Below are 17,389 nucleotides of genomic sequence, written 5' to 3' on the forward strand. Positions count from 1 at the left end.
CTGTAATTAATTTGTCAAATATACATTTAGTCTTTTTTATATGTGTATTTTACATATTTGGAACTAATCCTCTGCAAAAAGAAACAAAAGCCATTAGAATCAGGAAAAGAGCAATTTAGATGGATACACAGGACTGCTTTGTGTCCAGATTATCTGAGAACTAGTGGGTAAAGGAACTTATGTTTAAATCTGCTCTATTTTATTTCAGTTATACTCCTGTTTCACGGTTGTACACTCAGTTGTTGCAGATTATATCAGACTAAAAACTGGTTACTAGCCTAGATAAACAGTTTTGTTTTTTGAGGGAGGCAAATATCCAAATACAATGAATTGTTTTGTGATTTTGAGATTAACTCACCCTCAGTGGTTCAAGAAATGTTTATTTTAGAAAGAAATGCAGAAAAAAATCATTTCTAGGAGCTTTCTGCACCCACACCCTAGAATGACTTTGGAAATCTTTTTTAAATTAGTTATAGATAGAACTAAATTGTCTTTTTGCTATTTTAGTAGACATACCATAAATAATTTATCAATAAACTAAAATATATTAAAGCAAGCCCCTTTAAGTTCCATTCAAAATTAGAACTCCATATCCCTCAAATGGCCTCACTCGCTCACTTTTTTCTTCTGTCCATTGCTTCTACTCTCGACTCTTTTTTTTTTTTCTTTTAAATTTGTCTAAACAAATTTTGGGGAAATTTCTGAGGACAAAAAAGGCTTAAAATGATATCAATGAGATTTTATTCTTGAATGTTCTTTCATTTTATTGACAGGAATAATGCTTTTCCCTGTGGAGGTTCAGTAGTTTTGTTTTGTTTTTTTCCTTCTTCCTTTCTAATCCCAACACTGAATCAAATTATGGAACCTCTATTTCAACAAATTGTGGAACGTGTTGGTTCCTGGTGGCTCAAACAGTAAAGAATCCGCCTATAATGTAGGAGACCTGGGTTCAAGTCCCCAGTTGGGAAAATCCCTTGGAGAAGAGAATGACCCACTCCAGTATTCTTTCCTGGAGAATTCCATGGACAGAGGAACCTGGCGGGCTACAGTTCATGGGTTCTCAAATAGTTGGACACGACTGAACGACTATTTCACCGTTGCTACATCCTATCAGAATCATCTCTCAACTGTTAAGGTCTGTGTTGGAAGACATTAGGAGATTTATTCCTGCCTCAAAGTAAAAACATAATTGATAAAATTTTATGTTTATATGTTGACTCGCATGCAATCTTTTTTCTTCTATTGCTAAACTCTTTGATATCACAGGCTTCCTTTTTTAACTTCCAGAAATCTAGTCTCCATCTGAGCCCTCTGCTAAAATCATTCTCTAAAATGTTCTTAATGGCCTCTGTGCCCACAGTGACCATTCTCAACACAATTCTTTTTATTCTCTTAAGTTATTTGCCCTTTCCAGTCACTTTTTCATGAAACCCTTCTCACATGTTTTCTGTGAGATTTTTAAAAATTAATTTAATTAAATTAATTCAGAAGTACAGACATACAGATGATACCACTCTAATGGCAGAAAGAGGAACTAAAGAACCTCTTGATGAGGGTGAAAAAGGAGAGTGAAAAAGCTGGCCTAAAACTCAACATTCAATAAACTAAGATGATGGCATCTGGTCCCATCACTTCATGGCAAATAGATGGGGGAAAAGTGGAAACAGTGAGAGATTTTATTTTCCTGGGCTCCAAAATCACTGCAGACAGTAACTGCAGCCACGAAATTAAAAGACATTTACTGTTTGGAAGAAAAGCTATGATAAACCTAGACAGCATATTACAAAGCAGAGGTATCACTTTCTGACAAAAGGTCCATCTAGTCAAAGTTATGGTTTTTCCAGTAGGCATGGTAAGATGTGAGAGCAGGACCTTAAAGAAGACTGAGTGCCGAAGAATTCATGCTTTTGAACTGTGGTGCTGGAGAAGATTCGTGAGGGACCCTTAGTCAGCAAGGAGCTCAAATGGGTCAATCCTAACAGAAATCAGTCCTGAATATTCATTGAAAGGACTGATGTTGAAGCTGAAGCTCCAGTACTTTGTCCACCTGATGCGAAGAGCCGACTCATTGAGAAAGCTTTAATGCTTGGAAAAAATTGAGGGCAGGAGAAAAAGGGGGCAACAGAGGATGAGATGGTTGGATGGCATCACTGACACAATGGACATGAGTTTGAGCATACTCCAGGAGATTGTGAAATTCAAGGAAGCCTGGCATGCTTCAGTCCATGGGGTCACAACAAATTTGACACAACTTAGTGACTGAACAACAGCAAGGAGTACCATTGCTTTACAGTGTGGTATTAATTTCTGCTGTACAGCAAAGTGAATGAGTTAGACATATACATATGTCCACTCTTTTTTAGATTATTTTCTCATATAGGCCCCTTCAGAGTCTTAAGGAACGAGTTCCCTGTGCTATACAGTAGGTCTTTGTTATCTGTTTCATATACTGTAGTGTGTAAATGTCAACCTGAAATTCCCAATATATTCCTCCCTTTCTCCCCCTTGATAATCTTGTTTGCTTTCTACATCTGTGACTCTATTTCTGTTTTGTAAGTAAGTTTATTTGTACCATTAATATTCCACATACAAGCAATACAGTATGATATTTCTCTTTCTCCATCTGAATCACTTCACTAGTATGATGATCTGAGACTTCAGTTCCCAAAACGGTGCCCTTTCTGAGTATCCCCTTGAATGTTCCTAGCTCAAGCTGTGCACTCCCCTGTCTTCCCCTCGCTGAGAGAACTGAGGGTTGGGAATCTGCTCTGAAGGTATACAGGCTCAGGCTTAGCTCCTGGTGTACATCTGCACCAGCTGGATGGCATTAAGAATGTCACCATCTCTTGGTGACATTTATTTATTTTAAACATATGTAATAAGGACAAAGGTAGGCCTCCATGGTTACGTGGATCCTAGGCAGATGGAGATATCCAGGTACCTTCCAACTGTAGGCTTTTTTCTGTCTCCAGGGTCCTCATGGTCCTGAATGGAGGCACTAAGTCTCTTTGTCAATATTATCAACCTTGATATTTCATTTTAGGTTTTTTTGTAAATGTGTTTAAAGTATCCACCACAGCACCTAACATTGAATAGACACTCAATAAATGTTAGCTGTTATTTTCATTAGCATGATTATTTTTATTTGCCTATTGACTAATTAATGATGACATCTTGCATATTTTAACCTTTCGTTATTAATACATCATGGTGAAGATGTTTATACATATTTATAAGCCAGTAGATTGATTCCCTTAATGGTGTTACTTCCCATACTCCTTTCTATTCTCAGTGCTTCCAGTTTACAAAACAACAAAAAAGATACTACTATACCTTTTTTAATTGTTTTTCTTTTTGCTCTGGATTTGTAAGAGTTCCTTATATATTTTACATATTAACTCCTTATCATTATGTGGCTCAAGAGTATTTTTTCCCATTCCGTTGGCTGCCACTTCACTCTCTTGCTTCCTTTGTTAAGTAGAATTTTTTTTTTTTTTTTTGGTTTATATCATCTACTTGTCATTTTTTTTTGCTTTTGTTGCTTATACTTTGGAAATGGTGGTTGCCAGCAGCTGGGAGAGGAGGAAATGGAGAGTTTCTGTTCTGTGGGGTAAAGTTTCAGTTATCCAAGATAATTATGTGCCAGAGATCTGAGTATGACATTCTGGCTATTGTCAGCTGTGTATTCTGTGCCTCGCATGTCGACTGTTCTTACCACAGTTTTAAAATTAAGTAGGTAAATGAACAGATGCCATTACTGGAAATAAAACTGGTGCTACCATTCTTGCAAATGATATTCAGTCACCCTCAAGAGCAACATATTCTTGATTTTAGTGTGTATTTTATGACAAAATGGCAATGACACTACACCTGCAAAATAATTACCACTGAAGCTCTCAAGCTCCAGAAGGCAAAGTGGAAATCTGTATGGCCATAAAATAATCTAGCACAGTGTTTGAATGTCTTTGAAGATTAATAATATTTGTTGAGAAATGAAGTGATGAGGTCAGAAAGTCCAGCTGCTCTAGGTCAAAATCTACACCAGGTATTCATTCAACAAATATTTATTGAGCACTTGCTATGTGTCAAGCTCTGTTTAGGATCTAAGAAGACAAATGAATGTATAGATATCACTATTCTCTGCAACTTTGCATTCTAGTAAGCAAAGACAGGAAAAAGTGAATTAAAAAGTGCATACATAAATGTGTTAGATGTAGTAAGTGCTACAGGCAAGAGTCGATCAATAATAAGGTCAAGAGCAGGGCATGTAGGAAAGTATTGGGTAACACATCATTTCCTGTATAACAAACCACCTCAAATCTTAGTGGCTTTGTTTCATGTCGTTCGTAATTCCATGATTCAGCTCTTTGACTGAGTTAAGCTGGTTGGTTCTTCTGCAGTTTCATCTGGTGTCACTCACGAGGCTACAGTAGACTAACAGCTCTACTTAGGGGTGGATGACCTAACATGGGCTCACTCGCATACCTGGTGGTTGGTGCTGCTTCACCCTCAGTGGAGCTAGCCTGTGCCACCCCACAGGAAAGCAGACTTTCAGGATGATGAGGCTGGAAACCGTAAGACCTTTTGAGCCCTCAGCTCAAACAGATCACTTTCACTGCATTTTTTCTGACCAATTCAAGCCACAGGCTTACCACGATTCACAGCAAGAGGAAGGAAAACCTCCATCTCTTGATGAGAAGAACTGTATAGGAGTTGAGCTAGTTTTAGCCTACTACAAAGGAGGAGTTACTATGTTAAATTGGATAGTCAGTGACATCTCTGGAAGGATGACATAAAGGCAGAGACCTCTGGGATGTGAGAGAACATCAGCAACATGACAGTCTTTGAGGAATGCATTGTGAGCCCTGAGAATTCACAGCACAAAAATGCCATGGTGAGGAAACAACAAGCTTACAGGCTTTATCTTTCACTCCATGTGAGGTGAGAAGAACCATTGAGAGGATCTTGAACAGAGCAACAAAAGTTCACATATGTGTCAATAGGATCTCTGGTTGCTGTGTTGAAATTGAACTTGAGGGTTCAATAAGGTTCAGCAAGGAAGGAACAGGGAGCCCAATAATAATATTTATCTGGAGAGAAAATGATAGTGCCTTAAATTAGAAGGGCAGTACTGGAAGAATTTTCTGGAACAATTTGTAAAACTAATCAGATAGAAAACATTCTTGGATTGTATAGTCTTCCCAACCAGAAGGTCGACTTTCCTAGGAAAGAAAATGTTAGATTTTTTTTTTTTGTATGTGTCTTCCACTTTGGTATTTGAAAAACACTCACTGGCTAGTGAAGACTTAGGCCTTACTGCTGGATTGAGCATAATCATTGCAGGATGCCAAATCTTTCAGAATTTATCAACAGATGATGTTTAACGACCTTAAGCAAATAGATAAGCCTATTAAGATTCATTGATACTCTTCAGATTGCATTTCTACGATACGCTGAAGGACAGCAGATGATTTAGAGCTAAGACATTCTGTCTGGGTCCAAAAGTATTAAAAATCCATCCCTTGAAATATAAATGATTGTTAAATTAACTGAACAAAAAATTGTCATTAAGTCCTTACTAAGTGAAAAGTGGTAGTTCAGTGATTCAAATTCATACAGGATAGAGTTCTCAAAAGCACTAACATTTTATTGTGGCATGGAGAGTGTTAATTTTATAAATAAAGTAAGGTGAATTTATCAACTAATGTTCTAGTGTTGGACAGAAAGCATGAATAGGCACAGAGAAGTGCTGGGAAGATCTAAGTGTAGGGTGTTCCTGGAACTAGTTCATATCTAGGTGGAACATTCTTCAAGAGATGGGAATATCAGACCACCTGACCTGCTTCCTAAGAAATCTGTGTGCAGATCAAGAAGCAACAGTTAGAACTGGACGTGGAACAACAGACTGGTTCCAAAACGGGAAAGGAGTATGTCAAGGCTGTATATTGTCACTGTGCTTATTTAACTTATATGCAGAGTACATCACGAGAGATGCTGGACTGGATGAAGCAAGCACAAACTGGAATCAAGATTGCCGGGAGAAATATCAATAACCTCAGATATGCAGACGACACCACACTTATGGCAGAAAGTGAAGAAGAACTAAAGAGCCTCTTGAAAGTGAAAGAGGAGAGTGAAAAAGTTGGCTTAAAGCTCAACATTCAGAAAACTAAGATCATGGCATCTGATCCCATCACTTCATGGCAAATAGATGGGGAAACAATGGAAACAGTGAGAGACTTTATTTTAGGGGGCTCCAAAATCACTGCAGATGGTGACTGCGGCCATGAAATTAAAAGATGATTACTCCTTGGAAGAAAAGTTATGACCAACCTAGACAGCATATTCAAAAGCAGAGACATTGCTTTGCCAACAAAGGTCTGTCTAGTCAAAGCTATGGTTTTTCCAGTAGTCATGTACGGATGTGAGAGTTGGACTATAAAGCTGAGTGCCGAAGAATTGATGCTTTTGAACTATGGTGTTGGAGAAGACTCTTGAGAGTCCCTTGGACTGCAAGAAGATCAAACCAGTCAATCCTAAAGGAAATCATTCCTGAGTATTCATTGGAAGGAGTGATGCTGAAGCTGAAACTCCAGTACTTTGGCCACTTGATGCAAAGAACTGACGCCTTGGAAAAGACCCTGATGCTGGGAAAGAGTGAATGCAGGAGGAGAAGGGGACAACAGGGGATGAAATGGTTGGATGTCATCACCGACTCAATGGACATGAGTTTGAGTAAGCTCCAGGAGTTGGTGGACAGGGAAGCCTGGCGTACTGCAGTCCATGGTGTTGAAAAGAGTCAGACATGACTGAGCGATTGAACTGAACTGAGGTGAAACATTGGGATTCTGGTGGTATTTAAGGTGTAGAGGAGTCACTACTCATTTCAGGTTCCTTAGTGGATGATAAGTGCTCTTCCTTCTTGTTGCAAAGTACTCACTCCTAAATTTCATGACAGTGAATGAAATATTAATGTTTTTTGTTGTTTTTATTCATTTTGCAGTAAAAATGATTTATATATGTATGTGTATACTAGTATATAATACTGTATGCAGCCATTATGATAATTTATGAAATCTTAAATCATCTCCTACTGAACCTAAATACAGAAGATATTACTTTTAGAAAGAAAAGGAGCTTATTACTTTTACTTAGTATCATGTTTTCAGTATTTTGAATTTCAACTTTTATATCATCCAAAACTATAAATGACCTCACTAGAGATGAAAGATGCTTTATGTCATGAAAAACTGGTATAAAATAGTGTTTGTGACACATCATAGTATATTTCGCTTAAAAAACAAGATGAACACAACAGTTTTATAATCTGTGTTTAGCTAAATTCATCCACTGATAAATCATACTTGGTAAAAACCACTACACAAGGGCCATGTTATTTGCAAGTGTAGATAACATGACATGCAGACCTTATACTTCATAGGACTGTTCATTAATTCTGTTTTAAAACAGATTACATCTAAAATTTAGTATTGAGAAAAATCTCTAGGAATGAGAAAGACAGCCTTGTGTGTCACTCAGTGCCTTCCACAAGCTTCCTAGATTCACTGCGCTTCACTTTCCTCATCTGTAAAATCTCTAGGAATGAGAAAGACAGCCTTGTGTCTCACTCTGTGCCTTCCACAAGCTTCCTAGATTCACTGCGCTTCACTTTCCTCATCTGTAAAAGTAAGTGTTTGGTGAAAGATCAGGGCTTCTCAACCCTGACTGCACACTAGAATCATCTGGGGAAAAGAAATAATTCCAGGCCCCACCTCAGACTTTAATTTTTAAAGGTCTCCAGATGGCTTTAGTATACAATAAGTGGTGAAAACCAATGGGCTAGGTGATCACTAAGGTTACTTCTCACAAAACTTCCTAATTTTATGATTCATTGTATTCTGGCATAGTAATGGTTGCTAGAGATAACAAATCTCTCAGTATTTCCAATGTCCTGGAAACTAGATTGCCCTTAAAGACTGTTTCTGCTCAAAATTGAGAACATTTCCTTATCTGTACTCCAAAATTTCTGTATTATGAGAATAATTTATACAAAGAGACATATATATATTATTCATTTGAGTGTAGCATATACATTAAAAGTGATACAGATTCACCTAATTCTTAGACATTAATGACCGTTCTGATCGGGAAGCACGTTCCTTCAGTGCACATACATTTTAAGGACAGTGTACTCAGAAGCTATGTATTAATTTTTTCAGTTCAGTTCAGTTCAGTTGCTCAGTTGTGTCTGACTCTTTGCGACCCCATAAATTGAAGCATGCCAGTTGAAGTGATATTGTAGCTATTTTGATTTTGAATAAACTGACTGTCAACATCCTGAGATTTTATAATAAATCTCCTAAAGTGTGTCACTTATTCATGATAAACACTTTACATATTGATATACCATGAAGCAGTATAAACAGTTTATAAAAGACTGATCTGAGAGGAATATTTAGCTGTATTGGTATTTCAAAAGATACAAGTTTGTTTTCTTGACACAGTTTTGAAATGTGTCACTGTGAGTTATTGCTGTCAAGTTTTTTACTAACAACTTTTCATTGGAGTGAATGGATAATCTTTTTCTTTAATTGTAAATGCTAAATAATATAATTGTTTGCTATATTACTTAGTTCTCCCATGAAATCAAGAACCCAACAATGAATTCAGAGCCAAAGAAATATCATATAAACTCTTAGCAAATTGGGAAAGGCCTCAAATAAATAGTAAGCTGGGAAGTAATAGATTTGGGGTCTTGTATTTTCACAGAATTCTGTGCTTGTGAGTATGTATTTTCGAGTACTTGTGACAGGCAGACTCTGTTCTTCTTTTATCCAGCCTAATAATAGGAAGAAGGAAAATAGGTATAGATGACAGCTAATGGCTAACATGGGTGAATGTAGGTGTAGCCAACAAAGAATGTGCTGGTTATATGAAATTTCTGCAGGCCTAGTTATTTTTGAAAACTATTTGAAAAAAAATTAGTGTCCAGAAAAGACACTATGAAAAAAAAAAAGATGTGATTTTTCAGTATCACAATTTTGTGTTTGTTTCTGACGTCCTCGGTCTGTTAGTCTTATTATATCTTTAATGTTCATACATATTTCATTGTATTTGCTTGCCCCATTGATGACAAGGTACACTTAATAACTAAAAATAATTCACAGTTATACCATTAATCATGGCATGCAAATCTCTGAAATTAGAAGAATAATGTGACTGCTGGAATAGTCCACGTGTTTTAAAACCTTGTTCTGTGCAGACTAAGGAAGCCGTTTTGCTTCACATTATCTCTACCACCATAACAGTTTGTTTTATAAGGTCTCCCTGAAATCAATCAGATACATGTGCCATGCTTTCAAAGAATTTTGTACAGTTGGAATAGCTATGAACTGTTTGGAAATACGGTGACATATATGGTTTTTGTAATAATAGTAATGTGTATGCTAGTGATTTTATAATATCAAGAGGTTTTATGAAACAATATAAAATTTAACATCTGATGGCATCACACTTATTATTACCCAACTCTTGGAAGTGACCAAGTATAGAAGTTGCTAGTTACCCCTCACCTATCAAAATTTTCACTCCTACCCATCATCATATTCTGGTGTTCTGCCATCAGATGCATTATTTGTGTTTTATGACTTGTGTTAAACTGAAGAGAACACATCAAACTGTACTCAGTCACTTTTATTATCTTAGTTTAATCAGATAAAGTCAACAAAGGGATAATAATTCCAAAGAAAACTAAGGACAGAGGTTATGTAACCTTAAGAGGGGACCCATCAAAAGGGGCCCAGTGAGATTAGAAACATTTCATGCTTGGGGGGAATGAAAGATTAAAAAATGGAAACCAGTGTCACTTACTTCCCAGTTTTGCCTGGGGCTGGATCAGGTCAGCACTACATCATTGTACAGAGCAAAGTAAATTGACCTACTTTTCTAAAGATGTCATATAAAATTTACATGATCTTCAAAGTATGGCAACATTGTATTGAACATAGACTATATCTGACAGTCAAAGGTTAGTGATAGCTAACATTTTTTGAGTAAACAAGCTTTTGCTACCTAAATATAAACATGCCACTTTGTCTCTTATGAGGCCTTATTTGCAGTAAAGTTTTTTTCCTGGTTAAGACTTTGTTTTGGTTTATTGGTCATAGCTACATAATGTGAAAAGTGTAAGTATTGGACTGCATCTTGAGAGTAGAAATACTGCTTTCCAGGATGAATAAGCTGCTATCCAGGATGAATAATGCAATGTTATGCTTTAAAAATTGTCAGATTCTCTTAAATGTATCATTCTTCTTTAAACTTTAATCTACTGAGATAAACATTTTTTATTTGGCCTTAACTGTTTGTCACAAGAAGATAGACATAAGAGACAGTCAATTATATATATATATGGTTCTATGACATCATGAGAAAGAAAAGAGACCTACCAAATTTTTAACTGACTCATATTAGCTGGCTAATACTTAGAAGTACTCGGGTAAACTTAGTTATAATTTTTATGTGCCTCTTCCCAAATATAGTCTATAGTTTCTCTTTAAAAAAAGTTGTAACTAACAGTATTTTGAGTCATGAATATTAATGATATCAAGTCAATATTAAAATAAAATTAATGAATGTTAAACAGATATTGCATCTAAATACCAAAATAGGGATAGTGTGAATTATATTCTACAACTCAACCTGGAGGTCCAGCTATCACAGTGAAACCTCTGTCATTGAAATAGACTGCATTCGTATTTAGCCCAATAGCTTTAGGCATTCGTAGATATAGAGTAGGTGAAATAAAAAGTACCTTATCAAAATTAACATCAAGCCATGTGTTCTGCTTCTGGAGTTTTAGAGTCATTTTTAACATAGATAGTAACTTGGTTTGAAATTTAAGCACACATATACACACAGGTTTGCTAATCGGAGAGTTTCCATGCCTAAGGGAGGGGAGGTGACAATTGGTGCATTCAGTGTATAACACGTGTAATGATAATCAAGTTGATTGGTTGAACTCCATAGCTTTTTTTTTTTTTTTCTTCCTCTTCTTGTGGAGTAGTTCAGTCGGGGGTGGATTCTCCCCCATCTTTAACCCCCTCAAGAAGGCGTAGGTTGATACCATTTTTATTGTTCTGCTGGGGTGGGAAATAAACCATATGCTTTAGAATTTTGAATGGCTACACCAAAGGGAACATTGAAGCAGGCCCTCTTTCCCCTTTCCTACCAGACTTTGAGGTGGAGTTATTCTGCTATATGTTGTAGCAGACTCCAGGTTAGCTTAACGCTTAATGCCCCACCCCGGGAAGAGAGGTGGGTGGGGATGGGGGGAGCAATGTCAAGGGCTTCAGAGGAGCTCGGGCTGAGTGAAGTGTGGAGTGGGAAGCTTCTGTCTGAGACCCACCCCTCCCCTGGATACCAGGCAAAGGCAATGAGAGTCGGAACCAGCTGATGCCGCTGCTGCTGCTGCTGCTGCTTCCCATTTCCAGGGTGAAATTTTCACAGCAGCTAATTCTAAGGGGAGGGGAAAAAAAAAATCCCTAACCAACAGCGGAGAAGATTCTATCACCCAACACGAGCTATCTAACCTTTTAGGCAGGCTTTTCAGAGAAATCCTCGTTTTAAAAGCCAACATTCACGATCCAAAAATACGGGACGGGAATCAGAGCTGGTATGAAATGTGAAAAGCCTCTTTACACTCTGAGTGTTTGAAACGATCCGATGAGCATAGGAAGTGGCTGCCAGCGCTCTGGCGGCTGCTCGTGCCGCCGCCGCTGCCGCCTTTCCTCGCAGAGGGCTGGACAGAGTCAGTCCCGGTTTCAGCACCTCCGGCGCTGGACAGCTCTCTGCACGCTGCACCGCCGCCCGCCTGCTTCCTCCAAACACTCTCGCTTTGCCTTACTGGAGATGCATCTAAATTACGTCCTATTCAACAACAAGTAGATTTTTTTTTTTCCTTTTTCCTGTACGGGAATTACAGTAGACGATTCTCTCAATTAAACTGCATTTGCTTCTTTACGGAATTGGCCGTCAGGCGTATTTATCCCGATCTTCCCCCCACACTTTGCAGGAACGATTCTTTGGGAACGTGGTCCACCCAGGGATGTAAAACTGTGCTTACCGATGCATCCCATACGAAATGCTTATGTGATCGTCTCTCTACCTTCGCCATTTTGGCTCAGCAACCTAGAGAAATAGTAAGTAACAAAGGGAAAACACGGCTTTAATGCAAAGGCAGGGACGTTGTGGAGAGTGTTTCTCCAGGGAACTGCATTTTAAATGGGGAAATGGAAAATGTTGCAGGGTGGCAAAATTGGGTTCATCTCCTCCTTAGCTACAGTGGCTTGGTGAAATGAATTCTAGTTGGTGTGCTATAACAAAATTCTACTCAATTTTATGTCTTCTAACTTGAAATTTCTGCAGTGTAGTTTTAAGTATGTAGTCCAATCATATTGCTAATATGCTGCAAACTTTCAAATAAAAATAATTGTCAGCTTAACCTTTATTTTAGAACTCGAAATCTGTTCTGGGGGATTTGTAAGGATACTGTTAGTAGTAGAATGAAGACCCCAGACACTATAGCCAAACACATTGCATATCTGCATTGGATATTTTCAGTACAGGTTTTCTGGGATGTCCTTGGGTATTTATTTTTAAAACATTAAATGAAGTTTTTGTGAAAGTATGGACTATCAGAAACTGTAAAATCATTCCTTAGAAGTATATAGGTTTGCAAAACTAGTTTCTGAAACAGGCAGCTATATAAACTGTCTGAAAGAAAAACAATATCCTCATCAAAGGTATTTTGAAAAATTATTTCAGAAATTGAAATGGTAAGATATAATTATTAAGATAAATGTGACTTTCTGTCTAAATCTGGCCTAAATATGCATCACTCTTACTTATTTTGATAACCAAAAATATCTATAAAATTCATTGTACATATCTAAGATTTGGAACACACTTGATCTTAAAGTATATTTCTTTAAACTTCTAATACTAAAAATATGAAAAAACAGTAGATTTTACTAGTTAGTACCATGTTAGTGTCTGAAGAAAGAAATCTCTCAAATCAGTGACTGCTTGTGATCTTTATACATTTTTTAAAAAACATAAGGTTTTACTTTTCAAGGTCATATATTTAGAGAATGATATTGACTGTGAAAATTAACTCTATATTTTGTTCACAGAAAAAAGAATCACAAAATATATTCTAGGTCTTATATCTGAAATTTGATTTTCCTCTATATTCTAGGAGGCCAAGCTACTGAAATTAAATGAGAGGATACTTGACTTAAAGCAAAGTTGTCAAAAGTCAGAAAGTTTGAACATTTTTAAATATCTAGTTACCAGATTTGTATAACATAATGGATTGTAAATAGGAGGATCAAGGTACATTTCGCTAAAAGCACATATTGTAAAATAACTGAACTGTTGTAAGTTGAAGAAAAATGAATACTGCTTCAAATATCAGCTAGAGAAAATTTAACACGTTAATGCTGACCAAGTTGTAACTTCAGTGATTTATTTTAGAAAGCAATAAGTGGGTATATGCCACAATCAAGCACTGAAAACTCTTAAGGCCTTCATTACTTCCCAGTGGGAGAGAGGGAGTAGCTAGAATTAGTCGTTTTAGGGGTTGAGAATATGTGAACAGAGTGGTTACTGGATAATTATCTGGTTACTATAACAACTATATTGGCTATTTTTGAGTGTTAGGATAGTTTGGTTGAGTTTAGAAGTTATTTTAATTTATTTTAAAAATCCTCTTTCTCTCTCTCTTTTTTGTGTGCTTCTTTTGTTTAATCTGCAGATCATGGAATCCTCCAGTACACCTTCAGTTACCCTAATCGTAGGCAGTGGCCTTTCTTGCTTGGCCTTGGTCACCCTAGCAGTTGTCTATGCAGCGTTATGGAGGTATGTAATCAGTTAACACACTTCAAATGGAATGCTGTTATTCAGAGTTAAATCAGAGAATATGATAACTGCTATATGTCTCATGTTTTCTTGATTTACTGAAAAAAGTACCTTTAAAACAGCTATAATTGCTTTGCTTGAACTATAATAAATGAACTCAAAAGTGCTAAGTAAGTGTTTACTTAATTTTCTTCTCTATATTTTCCTATGATAAGAAAATAAGCGAAGCATACACACACACACACTCAATTCAAATGATGGTAGTCTTCAACAAGTTGCTTATCCCCAAGTATTCTTAATACCTAAAATTCAGTCAATGTGTGGTTTATACTTATCCCAACTGCTATTGAGTTTGAGAGTTTAATTGATGCGGTCAAATTAATTTCTCTGTTATAGAAATATGGTCTACAAATTCTTGTTTTAAACACATAAAGTCAATGTGTCCCAGACAATGAGTAAAATCTTCTATAATATTAATATATTAACATAATAAATACCATAAAGCTTTAGAAAAGGTTTCTTGGTTGAATGTTTCCAATAAGTCAGATTTTGACAAACTGATTAAAAGAAGTCAGAAAAAATACATAGACAAGAGGAAGTGATTGAAAAATACTGTTCCATAATATATGAAACTGCATCTGCTTGATATTATGTGAAAATATAGTATTTTCCTAAGATTTTTCTTATTCTATTAATGAGAATATTAGACTTGTAAGGCTTATTATGTCTACTGACATATTGTTAGCTAGTATGTAACAAAACTTCCCAATAAATTTTTAAATGTTAAACATTTTTATATCCATTTTTATTAGTTAAAAATATTCTAAAAACAGTTGCTATATTAATAACTAGATAATTGTATATTATTGTTTGAATACTTGAAATATTAAAATTGCAAAGATTGCCAGCCCTAGTATTTTACTTATCTTTCACTTAATACAAAAAAAAATTCTATCCAAAAATTAATTATAATTTATTAAAGAAAAGTCATTTGATTGACATCTATTTTTCAAAAAAAAGTTTTTTGTTACATTTTTTACTCTTTTGAAGACAAAAGTTAATTGTCCAGGATAGTATATTGTCAAAGATATTAAAATTTTTATGCTTCATACAAAACTAAAGTATGTATACATTCTTGGTCTGTTGGTGTAGATATGTAACAGAAGTTCTGCCTTCCCATGAAGGGTAGTGAAATGCTAAGAAAGACAATCTAATAATCTATGATCAGTCTTATGAAACGAAAGAGATGCTTGGTCTAGGCATAGCATAGTAGACAGTAGAATCCTGGGTTCAGGGCTCAGTCAATCAGGCATTGTCCTGATAATATAAGAGCAAGACAGGCAAAGACTGGAAAGAAGCCTTTCTCTCCCATAGTTGCCTAAAAGGTTCTTCTAAGGAAATGAGGCAGTGTTTACAGGCCAGGATACTAGGTAATGGTATCACAGTTCATCAATAGCATCATAATTCATATTCACTGAGATATTCAGGACTAAGTTCCATTTCTCATTACATGGAGTTCAGTCACCAGTTTCACCTTTTCTTCACACCTCAACACATATGGCTAATGCTAGCACAAACACTGCTGGTGTAAATGATATAAAAAGTTTATCCAAGAAGTATGGGATTAATTAGTCCCTAGTAAAGTTTTCTGTAGTACAGAAAATCCAGGAAAATCACCTATTGTAAGAGTTTTCCAGGAATTACCAGCTGAAAGTATCTACCCAATTTTGACATGACACTTAGAAGTATAAAAGACAGTACCCAGAAACAACATAAATTTGAATTCCTAACAGTTAGTGGCCATCAGCTCATTGTCTACAGGTAGAAGAATTGAAGTAATATTAATAATTTGATAGAAGTTTCAAGATTCAAAAACTATTGATATTAAGTGACTCTTATAGCATGAATGCTCAGGATCCAGCTGCCTTTTTTTTAATTAAGAGATTTATAATTTTTGCTTTCCTAATATATAAAATGTGTGAACATCAGAATTATTTTATATATAATTACTACTTTGAAATGTGTTGATGTCTCACATAGCTTATTAGAAATGTTCATCAAAAAATGAATCCACTGTGACGTTCTCTCCACCTATAAATATATTCTGTGGAGTTATGTTATTACATCAAAGAGCAACTGAGCATGTCTTTCAGCCCATATATTGAAATGATGCATTCACAAATTTTGTTTAAAACATAAAACATTTTTATAAAAAGTTTTCAAAGTTGAGATAACTAATAAAATTTTAAGGCAACAATACTACAAAGGAAATGAAAATGGAAAAACTCTGCAGGTTGGTCAGTCTAGGTCCTTATTACCCTGATTCTTCTATTTACTGACTAAATAATATCAATGAAAACTTTTAAATAACATCTATGTACTTGTGGTGTCATGGAAGCCTTTCATATCACATAAAGGGTCAGTTTGTGCAGTCCTTAAACTTTTTGTGATACATATCCCACCCACAAAATAAGAAGCAACTTAACATTTGATGATGTTTTCAGTATCCCAGTGTGTGGTTTATTATATTTTTAGATATTGATAATGCAGGGACAAGATTAAGCTACTCTTGAGCCCATTTTTATTTTTTAATTGAGAGTCAACTTAGGCTCCTTCTATGTTCTGTGAAGAAAGGAAGTTTCTCTTATGTTAAAAATTGCTTTTTATATTTTATTGTTACTCTTGTTTCTGTTCTGCACTCTTTTCTGAACTATGTGGTGGAATGTAGGGCCTCTGCCTTCATATTCCTCACAGCAGAGAGAAAGAACTTTGATAGATTTTACTTTCTAAAGTGTCTCCTGCTCTCTCGCACCCGCATGTAACCTGCACAGGGAAGCCCATGCCTGCTGTGGACAGTGATTTCATGTTCTAATACAAATCGAACAGTCTCAAATACACAGCAAGAACAAATACATCTTTTTTTTTTTTTTTTAACTGGCACTCAGTGATTTGCCACTGGGTACAGGAAAGCGAAATAGCTACTACCCTGTTAGGGTAAACAGCTGGTAGAATATTTGATTCTGAGCAGTTTTCTCCATGAATTACATTCTTGATGCACTTAAAAATTATGTGACAGACCGTATATAAACTCTTCTTCATAAGGGTAAAATATGGCTGCTGCTAAGTCGCTTCAGTCATGTCAGACTCTGTGCAACCCCATAGACAGCAGCCCACCAGGCTCCCCCGTCCCTGGGATTCTCCAGGCAAGAATACTGGAGTGGGTTGCCATTTCCTTCTCCAATGCATGAAAGTGAAAAGTCAAAGTGAAGTCTCTCAGTCGTGTCCGACTCTTCGCAACCCCATGGACTGCAGCCCACGAGGCTCCTCCGTCCATGGGATTTTCCAGGCAAGAGTACTGGAGTGGGGTGCCAGACGCCAAGTAATTTTCTAGCCTAATGATGAATAATTTGTGGACGGGGTTAGTTTTTAGCAATAAAGATTCCTTTTCTTTTTTCTTGGTTTGGAACAATTA

The 17,389-nt window shown here is 36.3% G+C and overlaps 1 protein-coding gene across 2 annotated transcripts in view; it reads left to right on the plus strand.

Moving 5' to 3' along the window:
• Window positions 1-17,389, plus strand: part of ADGRB3 (adhesion G protein-coupled receptor B3) — an 886,492-nt gene that overhangs the window by 704,141 nt on the left and 164,962 nt on the right. For both annotated transcript variants that reach the window (XM_024996868.2, XM_024996869.2), the window contains exons 18-19: window positions 12,071-12,197; window positions 13,814-13,917. In XM_024996868.2, coding sequence (XP_024852636.1) covers window positions 12,071-12,197; window positions 13,814-13,917 — 231 coding nt within the window. The remainder of the gene's footprint in view (window positions 1-12,070; window positions 12,198-13,813; window positions 13,918-17,389) is intronic.

Source organism: Bos taurus, chromosome 9 (assembly GCF_002263795.3).
Source record: "Bos taurus isolate L1 Dominette 01449 registration number 42190680 breed Hereford chromosome 9, ARS-UCD2.0, whole genome shotgun sequence".
Taxonomy (NCBI): Eukaryota; Metazoa; Chordata; class Mammalia; order Artiodactyla; family Bovidae; genus Bos; species Bos taurus.